At 46.9% G+C, this 16,104-nt stretch overlaps 1 protein-coding gene across 2 annotated transcripts in view; it reads right to left on the bottom strand.

Moving 5' to 3' along the window:
* LOC137334893 (lysine-specific demethylase 7B-like) overlaps nucleotides 1–16,104 on the bottom strand; it is a 176,162-nt gene that overhangs the window by 89,228 nt on the left and 70,830 nt on the right. For both annotated transcript variants that reach the window (XM_067999963.1, XM_067999965.1), the window contains 4 exons: nucleotides 15,243–15,330; nucleotides 13,745–13,851; nucleotides 12,761–12,852; nucleotides 1,712–1,801 (listed from right to left, as the gene is read on the bottom strand). In XM_067999963.1, the coding sequence (XP_067856064.1) occupies nucleotides 1,712–1,801; nucleotides 12,761–12,852; nucleotides 13,745–13,851; nucleotides 15,243–15,330 (377 nt within the window). The remainder of the gene's footprint in view (nucleotides 1–1,711; nucleotides 1,802–12,760; nucleotides 12,853–13,744; nucleotides 13,852–15,242; nucleotides 15,331–16,104) is intronic.

Below are 16,104 nucleotides of genomic sequence, written 5' to 3'. Positions count from 1 at the left end.
ACACACACACAAGCTTTATATGAAGGGACAAGGAGCTTCTGCACAGAGTGTGTGAAGACTCAAAATAAGCCAAACTACTCTCTAGTCTGATTTTGGCTTCATACTCTTCTGCTGACCGTCTCTCGCTAACAATGTCTTCACTCTGGTTACAGCAGAACATAACGACATACTGACATTAACAGGTAAAACCACCACCATATGTACACAGACACCCGCGTGCACACACAGACACACACGTGATTAAAACTGAAGGCCAGATTGCCCATAACTTTTGTTTGCAGGCTGGATGTGCTGGGCACATATGAAAAAGGGATGGTTCTAACCGTAGTCCATATGAACACTCTAGCTGGTACTTGCTGCAATTTCAGACCATGGGCCAACCTAAACTTTGCCAAACTGAAAGCTAACCTAGCCCTCTAGTGAAGTACTGCAGTTAACACAGCCCAGGTTAGGAATTAGGGATGGTGACTAGAGCAGATTTACATTTCATTTTTTTTAGTGCAGTCACAACTCTCAAGTGGGACTGCAATGTGAGATCACTAGTATTACATAATAACAGTCACTGTACTTCAAAGTGATTGGAATGTTTGAGATGTAATAAGCACATAAATGTAACTGTTTTTTGACTGTGACTCTATGCCCAATAGTATTTTAGGAAAGGTTTGTTAAAGGGGAAGGAAAATTTACTTTCCTACCCTGTAGCGCAGTTTTCTAGGATCTGAGTCATGTACTATTATGAACTTTGAATGATAAGCAGAGACTGATTAATTCATTAAATTATCAACAGGAGAACAGAGATATTCAAAAGGTCTTCACAGCTGGTTATTATGAACTAGTACTAGGTATCGGAACTATATTTAAGAGGATGCAGAGATTCAGATGAATTGTTCACCCCTCTCCACCTACTACCTCCCACAGGCCCCAGATGTCCTGAGTTTAGGTTGGTTGATATGATAAGGGGACTGGCCTGTTTTTTCCCTCTCCCTGAAGAAGGTGCTGATTCTTGCTGAGGCATTTACATAGAACAGAGAAACAGGCCATTGGGTCCAACCAGTCTGTGCTGGTGTTTATCCTCTGCATGAGATGTCAGTTGCCCTCCAATACCCAAATGACCAGTCTTCATGTAGAGATGTGACGGTAGGAATAAGACAGCTGAGCCCAATCCTGTTCTCATCCAACGTGTGCATCTATCTCTCTCTTGCACAGACGCGCATGCTCACACCTGTGCACTCACAGGCACACACACATTCCAGCAAGAGTTACTGGATGGTAATCAGAAGTGAGAAAAATGGGAGGATTTTTCCTCCTGAACCCAAGTGGCTGAGACTACTGATAGCGTCATGACTGGTGTTCCAGCTGAGGTCAGTTAACATAGACTGGGCACTGAACCTGGGGGCTTTGGTCTTCATGGTTCAGCTACACAATGGATTCATCCACAAAGCTGTTTCTATCTATAGGCAAATAGAACAAACAGGGACTAGTTCAGGTGGATTACAGTGCTGGCCTCCTGCCTTAATGGATAATGACGCCTGAAGCTTAAAGGATGACGTTTTAGCACAGAGCCAAAATAGGTCATTTTTCAGAGGGTCACTGCTTTTATTTTTGTTCTTCCTGCCCAGTCATATGAACGACACTGCCTGCCCGTCAGTGGTGATTGCAATCATTGCTCCTCACACCGGAGGCTCCAATGGGAAGTTGCTGCTGCTTTTACCTCCATGAAACGAATTTCCTTGCTGAGTTCTTTGATAAGCTGTCCTGGTCTGATATGATCTGGAATTTCGTACATGCACTCCATCAGACCCTGCAGTCAAAACATGGATTAAAAGAGGTTTTTAGAACAGCATTCGTAAAGTAATGAAAGACCCTGACAGCAATACTGAAAACACAGTGGTCATAAAAAGGAAAACCACACAGACCAGATGGTTCCAGGCTTGATCCCTGGCCTCTGTCTAGTTAGCTGATCTCAACCAGGGCAGCAGTAGTGGGATTGCAATTGGCCTCAGTGCCTCTGGCTCCAGAAGAAAACGATCAGCCAAGGCTCCAGATCACTATCCAGTGACCTTTGCTGCCAGAAAGCACTCGTGAACTTTGGGTAAGGACAAGATCCCGCTCAAGTATGATGTTCTCCATAGTCAAATAGGCACCGACACTCACTGTCTGGCCTCACACATGAAGAATCGCTCTGGCAAGATATTGGAGTGTGGCCGACACCCAAGGAGGAAAGGGGAAAATCAAATCTCTCCAATGATGTGAGGAGTGTGGACAGAGAGAGGGACACTCCAGTTTACTATGCATAACTGGTGATCTGCTTGACGTGACTGAACGGAACAATTCCCGGGATCTACAGACCTGACCCTCAGCTCTGGGAGAGCAGCACACTCTCACACCCCTAATTCCACCAACCATTCACTGCTTTATGCTCCAACACAAAATGATGGCATTTTGCTCAGTCAGAATTGCCCAAGTTCCCAGTGTTTCCGGACAGACCAGGTCTTTTTGCGACTGTCAAAGTTACCGCAAGTTCACTCATTGCTTGGAGGCGACCAGAGGACAGATATGTTGTGTAAAGTCTTCCCCAGCCTTCCTGCGAAATGACGTCAGAGAGGGATGATATTCACAGTCAATCCATACAACTGCTGGGAGACTTCCAGTGCACAGGCCTTTGCCCTTTATAGCTAGCGGGATTGCATGCCAATCCACCTGATTAGGGTTCCCTTTGAGTAGAAATGAAGTTAAATACACTAGTACAAGCCCCTTGATGGCAGAGCGGGTAAATGCCTGATGTAGAAGCATAAAAACCACAAATGGTCCCACACTCTGCCTGTTTCACTGATCTCACCAGGGGCAGCAGGTAAGACACTACAACAGGCATTAGTGCTACTGGGACAGGAAAGGGTGGGGAATACCAACCATGGTTCCCACTCCTGATCGCTATCCAGTAACTTCTGCTGGAAAAAGTGTGTACAGAGGACAGGAGAGGATAGAATGTGATGCATCCTATGGTAAAATAGCTTGCTGTCATACATGAAGATTGACCAGAGGGGTGACACTGAGGAACCCGATCAGGTTTATTACACAAGGAGACAACGAAAGCAGCAAATCAAGATGCAGTACGGGTACGGTAGCATAGTGGTTATGTTACTGAACTAGTAATCCAGAGGCCTGGACTAACAATCCAGAGTCATGAGTTCAAATCCTGCCACGGTACCTGGGGAATTTAAATTCAATCAATTAAATAAAACTTGGGATAAAAGAAACCTAGTATCTGTAATGGTGACCATGAAACCCATCTTGTTCGCTAATGTCTGCCGTCCTTACCTGGTCTGGCCTATAAGTGGCTCCAGACCCACAGCAATGTGGTTGATTATTAACTGCCCTCTTAAACTCAGTTGTACAATCTCTCTACAGAAAGTCACAATAAGAATAAAACCAGATGGACCACTAGGCACCAGACACGACAAAGGCAAACCGAGCCCAGTCCACCCTGAAAAGTCCTCCTCACTAACATCTGGGGACTTGTGCCAAAATTGGAAGAGCTGTTCCACAGACTAGTCAAGCAACAGACTGACATAGCCATACTCACAGAATCATATCTTTCATCCAACGTCCCAGACTTTTCCATCACCATCCCTGGGTATGTCCTGTCCCACCGGTAGGACAGAGATATACAATCAGGAGGGAGTGGCCCTGGGAGTCCTCAACATTGACTCCGGACCCCATGAAATCTCATGGCATCAGGTCAAACACGGGCAAGGAAATCTCCTGCTGATTACCACCTACCGCCCTCCCCCAGCTGATGAATCAGTCCTCCTCCATGAGCACCAGTTGGAGGAAGCACTGAGGGTAGCAAGGGCACAGAAGATACTCTGGGTGGGGGACTTCAATGTCCATCACCAAGAATGGCTCAGTAGCACCACTGATGGCCAAGTCCTGAAGGACATAACTGCCAGACTGGGCCTACAGCAGGTGGTGAGCGAACCAACACGAGGGAAAAGCCGACTTGACCTCGTCCTCACCAATCAACCTGTCACAAATGTATCTGTCCGTGACAGTATTGGTAGGAGTGACCACCGCACAGTTCTTGTGGAGACAAAGTCCCATCTTCACACTAAGGATACCATCCAACATATTGTGTGGCACTACCACCATGCTAAATGGGATAGATTCAGAACAGATCCAGCAGCTCAAAACTGGGCATCCATGAGGCGCTGAGGGCCATCAGCAGCAGAATTGTATTCCAGCACAATCTGTAAACTCATGGCCTGGCATGTTCCTCACTCTACCATTACCAACAAGCCAGGGTATCAACCCTGGTTCAAGGAGGAGTGTAGAAGAGCATGCCAGGAGCAGCACCAGGTGTACCTAAAAATGAGGTGCCAACCTGATGAAGCTACAACTCAGGACTACATGCATGCTAAACAGCGGAAGCAACAGGCTATAGACAGAGCGAAGCGATTCCACAACCAACGGATCAGATCAAAGCTCTGCAGTCCTGCCACATCCAGTTGTGAATGGTGGTGGACAATTAAACAACTAACGGGAGGAGGAGGCTCTGTAAACATCCCCATCCTTAATGATGGCAGAGTCCAGCACGCGAGTGCAAAAAAGGCTGAAGCGTTTGCAACCATCTTCAGCCAGAAGTGCCGAGTGGATGATCCATCTCGGCCTCCTCCCGATATCCCCACCATCACAGAAGCCAGTCTTCAGCCAATTCGATTCACTCCACATGATATCAAGAAACAGCTGAGTGCACTGCGTACAACAAAGGCTATGGGCCCCGACATCATCCCGGCTGTAGTGCTGAAGACTTGTGCTCCAGAACTAGTTGCGCCTCTAGCCAAACTGTTCCAGTACAGTTACAACACCGGCATCTACCTGACAACGTGGAAAATTGCCCAGGTGTGTCCTGTCCACAAAAAGCAGGACAATTCCAATCCAGCCAATTACTGCCCCATCAGTCTACTCTCAATTATCAGCAAAGTGATGGAAGGTGTCGTCGACAGTGCTATCAAGCGACGCTTACTCACCAATAACGTGCTCACCGAGGGTTCAGCCAGGAACACTCGGCTCCAGACCTCATTAAAGCCTTGGTCCAAACATGGACAAAAGAGTTGAATTCCAGAGGTGAGGTGAGAGTGACTGCCCTTGACATCAAGGCAGCATTTGACCGAGTGTGGCACCAAGGAGCCCTAGTAAAATTGAAGTCAATGGGAATCAGGGGGAAAACTCTCCAGTGGCTGGAGTCATACCTAACACAAAGGAAGATGGTAGTGGTTGTTGGAGGCCAATCATCACAGCCCCAGGATATTGCTGCAGAAGTTCCTCAGGGCAGTGTCCTAGGCCCAACTATCATCAGCTGCTTCATCAATGACCTTCCCTCCATCATAAGGTCAGAAATGGGGATGTTCGCTGATGATTGCACAGTGTTCAGTTCCATTCGCAACCCCTCAGATAATGAAGCAGTCCGTGCCCGCATGCAGCAAGACCTGGACAACATCCAGGCTTGGGCTGATAAGTGGCAAGTAACATTCGCACCAGACAAGTGCCAGGCAATGACCATCTCCAACAAGAGAGGCTAACCACCTCCCCTTGACATTCAACGGCATTACCATCGCCAAATCCCCCACCATCAACATCCTGGGGGTCACCATTGACCAGAAACTTAACTGGACCAGCCACATAAATACTGTGACTACAAGAGCAGGTCAGAGGCTGGATATTCTGTGATAAGGGACTCACCTTCTGACTCCCCAAAGCCTTTCCACCATCTACAAGGCATAAGTCAGGAGTGTGATGGAATACTCTCCACTCGCCTGGATGAGCGCAGCTCCAACAACACTCAAGAAGCTCGACACCATCCAGGACAAAGCAGCTCGCTTGATTGGCACCCCATCCACCACCCTAAACATTCACTCCCTTCACCACCGGCGCACTGTGGCTGCAGTGTGTACCATCCACAGAATACACTGCAGCAACTCGCCAAGGCTTCTTTGACAGCACCTCCCAAACCCGTGACCTCTACCACCGAGAAGGACAAGAGCAGCAGGCACATGGGAACAACATCACCTGCACGTTCCCCTCCAAGTCACGCACCATCCCAACTTGGAAATATATCGCCGTTCCTTCATCGTCGCTGGGTCAAAATCCTGGAACTCCCTTCCTAACAGCACTGTGGGAGAACCTTCACCACAATTACTTCAGCGGTTCAAGAAGGCAGCTCATCACCACCTTCTCGAGGGAAATTAGGGATGGGCAATAAATGCCGGCCTTGCCAGCGATGCCCACATCCCATGAACGAATAAAAAAAATGCACAAATTCAGCAATTATGTAAAATGACAAACGGAAAGTCAGGTTATAGTATTTCAGATATATATGTTTTGATTTATGGTACACACCTGAAATCTCATAACCTGTTATCCCTTTACAGATGCTGTCTGACCTGTGTATTTCCAGCATTTCCTGATTTTCTTTCACTGCAATGATCGCAGCTAACTGTACCTGATCCATGGGCCCTTATACTACTGGGGAATCATGGCACCTGAGCCCATGGTCACAAACCATTCCATACATTTCATTTACGGCAAAGGCACAGATCTGTTCCTGGAAAAAGTCCGACCTTGGGCTTCGTACCATCCAAGGAGTTGGTTTTCCAGGTGGGAAAGAAAGACCAGTCTTTTGATAGGGAATTCTTCTACTCCTGTGATGGACTCAGGCTGAGGCAGGTCGAGAGTGCTGGCAATACAGCAGCCAAACCACGGAGCACCCTGCTCACAGCCAACAACCTCAAGCACACTGAGCTTGGGTTTCCATCCCCTCTCCAACCCAGATCTCAAAGCAAACAATCAGGGGTCCTATTTACGCAATGACTTCTCATCTCGCTCCCACACCGTAACCTCTTGGGTTCTATTTCTCATCCACATGATGCCCCTCAGCAACATCATCTGAAAACACAATGTCAGGTTCCACACATATACTGACGACACCCAGCTCTACCTCACCACCACTGCCCTTGACCCCTCCACTGTCTCTGATTTGTCACACTGCTTGTCCGATATCTAGTAATGGATGAGCAGAAATTTCCTCCAACTAAATATTGGGAAGACCGAAGCCATTGTCTTCAGTCCCCGCCACAAACTCCGTTCCCTAGCCCACACTGACTCCAGCCCTCTCCTTGGCCACTGTCTGAGGCTGAACCAGACCGTTCCCAACCTCAGCGTCCTATTTTGACCCTGAGATGAGCTCCCAACATATCCGCTCCATCACCAAGACCACCTACTTCCACCTCCCTAACATCGTCCGACTCCGCCCCTGCCTCAGCTCATCTGCTGCTGAAACCCTCATCATCAATGCTTTTGTTACCTCCAGATTCGACTATTCCAATGCTCTCCTGGCCGGCCTCCTGTCTTCCACCCCCCGCAAAATTGAGCTGATCCAAAACTCTGCTGCCTGTATCCTAACTCACACCAAGTCCCGTTCATCCGTGATCCCTGTGCTCACTCCTGGTCCGGCAACGCCTCGATTTTAAAATTCTCATCCTTGTGTTCAAATCCCTCCATGGCCTCGCCCCTCCCTATCTCTGTAACCTCCTCTAGCCCTACAACCCTCCGTGATCTCTGCGCTCCTCCAATTCTTGCTTCTTGCACATTCTCTATTTCCTTACACATGAAGAATGGCTCTGGTGAGATATCGCAGCGGGCTGTCACCAACAGAAGAAAGGAAAACATCAAATCTCTCCAATGATGTGAGGAGTGTGGACAGAGAGGGGGACACCCCAGCTCAATCACCCCAGACCACTGGCAGCCGTGCCTTCAGCTGCCTAGGCCCTAAGCTCTGGAATTTTATTTATTCATTCATGGGATGTGGGCGTCGCTGGCAAGGCCAGCATTTATTGCCCATCCCTAATTCTTGAACCGCTGCAGTCCATGTGGTGAACGTTCTCCTATAGTGCTGTTAGGTAGGGAGTTCCAGGATTTTGACCCAGCGACGATGAACGGCAATATATTTTCAAGACAGGAACCGTCCAGTGTGACTTGGAGGGGACCGTGCAGGTGGTTTTGTTCCCATATGCGTGCTGCCCTTGTCCTTTTAGGTGGTCGAGATCGCGGGTTTGGGAGGTGCTGTCGAAGAAGCCTTGGTGAGTTGCTGCCATGCATCTTGTAGATTGAGTGCATCTCTCCCTCCTTCTTTAAGTCGCTCCTTAAAACCTACCTCTTTAACCAAGCCTTTGGTCACCTGTCCTAATATCTCTTCGTTGCACGGTGTCAAATTTTCTCAGATAAAGGCGCAATATAAATGCAAGTTGTTGTTGTTGTTGATGCATTGGATGATGCAGTTCTGTGAAGGTCCCTGTCATGTGCCTCTCAAGGACATTATCAGGTCCCCTCACCTTTGGCCCAGTTGCAGCCTAAAACCTACTCAGGAGGAATCTAGTTCTGATGAAAGGTCATTGACTTGAAACGTTGACCGTGTTTTGCTCTCCCCTCTGATGCTGTCTGACCTTGCAGCACTTTTGGATTTTATTTCAGGAGTCTAGCACTGCTATTGAAACGCAGCCTGGTGCCTGCCTCACTAACGCCTCCCCCAGTCTAACATTTCTAAATCACCACTCAACTGCTTCTTGGCCAAAAAGTGAACTTCAATCAAGAAACACTGCTCAGTATAAAACAACTTAAACTATTTAATCAACGATCAACCAAAGAATTTCCGGGCTGTTTTGGCTGGGTGAGTTTTGGTAGTCATACAGACCAGGTTGTTCCAGGTCGGATCCTTGGTCTGTGCTGAGTTCGCTGATCTCAGTAATGCTGTTAGTTGGGATACTACAATTGGCTTCTGTGACCCTGGGTCAGGGAAGAGGGGAAACAAACCATTAGGGAAGGGAACCTGCCACACAGCTCAAGCAAGCCACACAACACATCAACCAAACAGAATGCCATTGGCAGAGTCAGTGTTCATTCCCACCCCAGCATGAAGCCAGTGGAAAGGATCAGGCCAATCTTTAACAAGTTGGTAGATGTGCTTTACAAGTTTTAGGAATTTAGGAACAGGAATAGGCCATTCAGCCCCTCCAGCCTGTTCCACCATTCAATTAGATCATGGGTGATCTGTATCTTAACTCTATTTATCCATCTTGACTCCGTAACCCTTAATACCCTTGCCTAACAAAAATCTATCAATCTCAGTTTTGACATTATCAATTGGCCCCCATCTGCGACAGCATTTTTTGGGAAGTGGGCGAGGGGGGGGTGGGGGGGTGGAAAGAGAAGAGGTCCCAATTACTTCTACCCTATGTGTGAAGAAGTGCTTTCTGATATCACTCCTCAACAGCCTAGCCTAATTTTAAGGTTATGTCCCTTGTTCTGGACTCTCCCACCAGAGGAAATAGTTTCTCTCTATCTAACCTATTAACTCATTTGATCATCTTAAATACCTCAATTAGATCACCCCATAATCTTCTAAACTCAAGGGAATACAAACCAAGTCTCTGCAAATTAGCCTTATAATTTAACCCTTTTAGCCCCGGTATCATTCTAGTGAATTTTTCCATATGTTGCTTATATATGCTAGACTTGGTTCTAGGGAATGAGGCGGGCCAAGTGGAGCAAGTGTCAGTGGGGGAGCATTTAGGGAGCAGCGATCATAGTATCATAAGGTTTAGAATAGCTATGGAAAAGGACAAGAACCACTCTAAAGTAAAAAATATACTCAATTGGAGGAGGGCCAATTTCAATGGGATGAGAACGGATCTGGCCCGGGTAAATTGGAATCACAGATTGGCAGGCAAAAATGTAATTGAACAATGGGCGGCCTTTAAACAGGAGATGGTTCGGGTACAGTCTAGGCACATTCCCACAAGGCAGAAAGGTAGGGCAACCAAAGCCAGAGCTCCCTGGATGACAAAAGAGATAGAGAGTAAGATGAATCGGAAAAAAGGGGCGCATTACAGATGTCAGGTTGATAACGCAATATAGAAAGTTCAAGGGGGAAGTGAAAAAGGAAATAAGAGGGGCAAAGAGAGAGTATGAGAATAGACTGGCGGCTAACATAAAAGTGAATCCAAAAGCCTTCTACAGGCATGTAAACAGTAAATGGGTAGTAAGAGGAGAGCTAAGGCCAATTAGGGACCAAAAAGATCTACTCATGGAGGCAGAGGGGATGGCCGAGGTACAAAATGAGTACTTTGCATCTGCCTTTACCAAGGAAGAAGATGCTGCCAGAGTCTCAGTAAAGGAAGATGTAGTTGAGATACTGGATGGGCTAAAAACTTGATAAAGAGGATGTACTAGAAAGGCTAGCTGTACTTAAAGTAGATAAGTCACCCGGTCCGGATGGGATACGTCCTAGGTTGTTGAGGGAAGTAAGGGTGGAAATTGCAGAGGTACTGGCCATAATCTTCCAAACATCCATAGATATAGGGGTGGTGCCAGAGGACTGGAGAATTGCAAATGTTACACCCTTGTTCAAAAAAGGGTGTAAGGATAAACCCAGCAACTACATGCCAGGTCAGTTTAACCACAGTGGTGGGGAAACTTTGAGAAATGATAATCCGGGACAGTCACTTGGACGAGTGTGGATTGATTAGGGAAAGCCAGCACTGATTTGTTAAAGGCAAATCATGTTGAACTAACCTGATAGAGCTTTTTGATGAGATAACAGAGAGGGTAGATGAGGGCAATGCAGTTGATGTGCTGTATGTGGACTTTCAAAAGGCGTTTGATGAGGGGCCGGTGGCTTATCCTCAAGATTGCGGCCCATAGCGTAAAGACGGCAGTAGCAACATGGATACAGAATTGGCTAAGGGACGGAAAACAGAGAGTAGTGGTGAACAGTTGTTTTTTGGACTGGAGGAAGGTGTGCAGTGGTGTTCCCCAAGGGTCGGTACTAGGACCACTGCTTTTCTTGATATATGTTAATGACTTGGACATACAGGGCACAATTTCAAAATTCGCAGATGACACAAAACTTGGAAGGGTAGTAAACAGCGAGGAGGATAGTGATAGACTTCAAGAGGATATAGACAGGCTGGTGGCATGGGCAGACACGTGGCAGATGAAATTTAACACAGAAAAATGCGAAGTGATACATTTTGGTAGGAAGAACAAGGAGAGGCAATATAAACTAGAGGGCACAACTCTAAAAGGGGTACAGGAACAGAGGGATCTGGGGGTATATGTGCACAAATCGTTGATGGTGGCAAGGCAGGTTGAAAAAGCGGTTAAAAAAGCAAACGAGATCCTGGGCTTTATAAATAGAGGCAGAGAGTACAAAAGTATGGAAGTCATGATTTATAAAACAGTGGTTCGGCCACAACTGGAGTATTGCGTCGTTCTGGGCACCGCACTTTAGGAAAGATGTGAAGGCCTTAGAGAGGGTGCAGAAGAGATTTACTAGAATGAGGAACTTTAGCTGCGTGGATAGACTGGAGAAGCTGGGATTGTTCTCCTTGGAACAGAGACGGTTGCGAGGAGATTTGATAGAGGTATTCAAAATCATGAAGGGTCTAGACAGAGTAGATAGAGAAAAACTGTTCCCATTGGCGGAAGGGTCAAGAACATAGATTTAAGGTGATTGGCAAAAGAACCAAAGGTGACATAAGGAAAAATGTTTTTACACAGCGAGTGGTTAGGATCTGGAATGCACTGCCCGAGGGGGTGGTGGAGGCAGATTCAATCATGGCCTTCAAAAGGGAACTGGATAAGTATTTGAAAGGAAAAAATTTGCAGGGCTACAGGGATAGGGCGGGGGAGTGGGACTAGCTGGATTACTCTTGCATAGAGCCGGCGCGAACTCGATGGGCCGAATGGCCTCCTTCCATGCTGTAACCTTTCTATGGTTCTATGTAGAGTACTTGATGGCCAAGATGAACCTGTGTGCTTGTCTCGAGGTGACTGTGCAGTGTGTACCTGAGGGGGCAAAACCACAAGACCCAAATCAAACAAGGTGCCCCAGGATACTTAAAAGGTGACCTTTGGTAAAATAAGAAAAGTCACCTCCTTTTTCACAGTTTAATTTGAACCTAAGGTGATGACCCAGTACATGCAGCTATGACAGTCCCTACAGAGAACGTCTAGTACACAGCATCACTGCTCAACACACATTGCGTTAGATACACAGAATGGGTAAAAGAGCCCACACCGTGGAATCAGTCACATTTGGTGTAGGAGGGGTCAACCCAGGGCATGACTGTGATGCCAGGGTACATCCCTTCTGGGGTGAACTGAAACCTGGTCAGCTTTCAGTAGATCACCACTTCCCCTTCAGTACCCGTCCTTGGTTCCTGTAGGGCAAGGGATCCAATTACTGCCTAGAGTGAAGGGCGTTCTGCAGTTCAGCTCACACAACACTTGGATCCAGTACTCATGTACACAATCCAGGATGACACTACAGTGCAGCAGTGAGGGACTGCTGCATGGTTGAAGGTTCCATCCATTAAATGCAATGTTGAACTGAGGCCTCATCTGCTTGCTTCATTAACGATTCCCAGAGAAAGGAACGCTCCCATTGTCCTGGGCAAAACTGCTCAATCAACACCATCTAACTGGTCTTATATTTCGGCCGGCCTGCCACTACCTCACCAATCTGGCGATTCTTTATATGTGAAGCAAGTCAGTGAGTTCCACTATGGGAGCATCATGGAGCTTGATGAAATTCTCACCCAGTATCCACACACACCTGAAGAATCACAGGCATGAACCAACCACACTACTGCAATGGGTGAGAGCGACAAGTGTTTAGAAGATGTCTTTATTAAAGCTCCATTACCTCTTTCTGAATCCAGCATTTAAGTGAAGGGATCAGCGACTTAACTCCTTCCACTAGGTATTCCTGTGGCTGACAGCTCTCCTCCCTCATTTCTAAATATAGAATCAAAGAATTCAGATTTAACTTCTTATCTACGATGCACGAGTACCAACTATGTCAATTGTTACAGTTAAATTGAGATTTGATGAGCAAATAATTCAATTCCATAACACAGTGAGATGGAGCACTGACAGTGTCCAACAAACCACTCCATAACACACTCTCTATTGACCTTGTCACAAACCCCCTCATAATATTCTAATGAAAAGAGCTCCAGTTTGTCGAATCTCTCTTCATAACTAAAGCTTCTCACCCCTGGTATTATCTTACTGTATCTCTTCCACAGCCTCACCATGACCTTGACATCATTGCTAAAGTAAGTACCCAAAACTGAACACCATGTTGTAACTGTGGCCTAACCAATGATTTGTACAGGTTTAGCATTCACTCTTTGCTGTTGTACTCCATGCCCCTATTTATAAAACTTAGGATCCCATAAAGAAACAGCTTTATCAGCTTGTTCTCTCACCTTTAAAGATCGTTGAATCTGAGCCCAAGTCTCTCTGCTCCTTTTAAAATTCACCACATTGTGTATATTTCCTTTCCTTATTCATCCGCCCTAAATATAACACCTCACATTTCTCTGCATCAAGTGTGAATCCAGAGGTCCTGTACATTCATAAACCCCAAACAAACCTTTAGCTTCTTGCAAAAACAGAACAGTTGAAGAATTTCCAATTAAAGATGTGAATTTGAGAGATTGGGGAGATGCCCAAGTTTCAACTTCTAACGCAGGTCTTTTTGCCTGTATCTAGCCGCTGCCAACATGGCCACCTCTAAAATTCACCCCATTTAATTGGAAATTCTATGACTGCTCTTATGAACGCATCACTGAACAAGTTAAATGGCCTATTTTGCTGCTTGATTCTCATTAGCTCCCCATACCTTTTAGAGTTTCCTGAAGGCTGTTTGCCACGTACCAACAAATTGCCTCAAAGTATGGAAACTTGAAAAGCTCCGGAGTCTTTAATCGCTTCTCCATCTCATAGACCCTGAAAATGAAAATGACAATGAAGTGACCCCTTTAGCTTCCTTAGGGTCAGGAGAAAAGAGACTTACAAATCGCCCTGTGCAGTCACCTTGTACTCGGTTGGTATGCTCACTATGGAACATCCCCAGTTGTTTTGTACACTTCATTGGGGTTCTAGGGGGAGCTGGAGGGGAGAGATTGGGTTGACATTGGTGCCATGATCTTGCAGAGCAGCTGCTCCTATCCAGTTTCAGAAAATGACCATCCTGTGGTGCAACATGGACCTGGTGTTACCAACAATCAGATCTACTGACACCAGATCATAAAACCATCACCCAAACATCTCATCACTGGGCTGACTGTTTGCAATGTTTCTGATAGAGGCTGCATGTTTTTGACCATAGTCCAAGGAGTTGGCCAGTAAAAGGCAGTGTATAACTGACCCTTGCAATACCTTGTCATAAATATCTTCACATTCAAAGTGCAAAGACACACTCCTGCATTTTGTTGAGCAGAATTAGATTTTCACAAACCACTAATATTTTAAATCACAATATTCTCAGAAAAAGCTCCAAATATTGCAGTTTTATAATTTGGTCAACGGAGTTCCCAAAGTTTCTTTAAAGAGTTAAGTAAACCCAGCCCAAATCACTAACAGTTCTATTCTCCAATTTAGGAATGCAATGGGTTTGGGCCTTTGCCCATGGGGCAATGTGAATGAGTAATGAGTGAAAGGGGCCACAGGGCCTAGCCTTCCACCTCAATTTCCTGCCAAGGCAATGCAGGGTCACCCAGGTAGCTGGCACAGCCCGCACGCCAGGGCCTCCCTCAGATCCGAGGATCTGATGGGGTCTAGCAGCAAGCCGGAGGTCGCAGAAAGGCAGGTCAGCCAACAGGCATACAGCACCTTTTAGCCCCAAGGCTAGCATCCCAAGTCCAGCGGCAGAAGGCCCCGAGTCCAGCGGCAGAAGGTGTGCAGCTGCTTACCTCTTTCCAACCCCATTTCACAGCACATCACCCTACTGAGGGCGGGTTGGCCCTGAGTATACTTCACGCTCACTTTGGCTGTTCACTGCCGGGGCAGAGGGGGCCAGAAAAACATCCACACTAACGGATTAATGATCAATGGCTGTTGCCGCCCTCTCAGCGTAGTGCTCCGTTGAATCAAAGCTCAGTTACACTCCCGATATCACATGCTGAACTGTGCAAAAGTCCGGCCCAACTGGTCCAAACGCGGCGGCCCAACTGGATCACACACCACAGTTGCAAGGGGGCTGTTCCTGGACACTGGTATTAATAAGGAATTTTTGAGAAGTGTGCTGGTAAGTTGGGATTAAATTTATCTGATCTGTTATTGGGTGTGGGAGAGAGAAGCAGCAGGCAAAGAACAGGATATCGAGGGTGGCTACTAACCTGAGTTGTGTGCTGATGTTGAGGTTGTGCAGGAAATTTCCACCGAAAGCCATGCAATCCTTGGAGGTCAGGACAGCGTGGATCCAGCCTGAGGAAAGAGGGCGAACCAGGGTTAAAACACAGGGCAAGCCTGGGGAAAGAGGGCAAACCTGGGTTAAAACAAAAGCATGGGTAAGGGTTTCACCAGTGAGGGGGGGATGGGTGGGCAGGGTTGCGGTGATGGAAATATGTGGTCTTGATGGTGGAGAGGATGTAGGGTTTGAAGCTCAGCTCAGCGTCAAGTGGGACGAGGCTCTGCATGGCTAGGTGCAGCCTGAGTAACAGATCAGGAAGGGGGATGGAATCAATGACAAGGGGCTGGAGTTAGTAGCAAGAGCAGAGTACGAGGGCCTGAAGCTTGAGCTGGAGAAGTTTGTGACTCATCCTTGATATCCAAATGACATTATCTGTGAGCCAGTCTTGGCAGACTGGAGTGGAGAATACAGCGAGCCTGCTCCTCATCCTGTCTTCAACAATGTGCCCAACGTCAGAGGATGCCTGCTGGCTACCAGGAATGGGAGGTCTGTTATCTTTAGAAGCACTGAGGATAAATTCTGGAGTATTTCCACTTCTCATGGGTGTCATTTGGGACCAACCACTGATACTGGCAGAGACAAGAGAAGGAAGATGGTCTGCAACAGTCTCCTAACAGACCACTCCCACTGACACATCACAAATAGACACATTCCAAGGGCTTGCATCATATCAGTGCCTCTGCTCCACTTTGGCAACTGAAATGTGGCTGTGCAGGGCCCAGGAAAGTAGCTCGTTCAGCTGCCTTCAGCTCCTGAACTCTGCAAAAACAGTGATATAAAAACAATCT

The sequence above is a fragment of the Heptranchias perlo genome, chromosome 18, assembly GCF_035084215.1.
Source record: "Heptranchias perlo isolate sHepPer1 chromosome 18, sHepPer1.hap1, whole genome shotgun sequence".
NCBI classification, from domain to species: domain Eukaryota; kingdom Metazoa; phylum Chordata; class Chondrichthyes; order Hexanchiformes; family Hexanchidae; genus Heptranchias; species Heptranchias perlo.
This window is presented reverse-complemented; position numbering and strand designations above follow the sequence as displayed.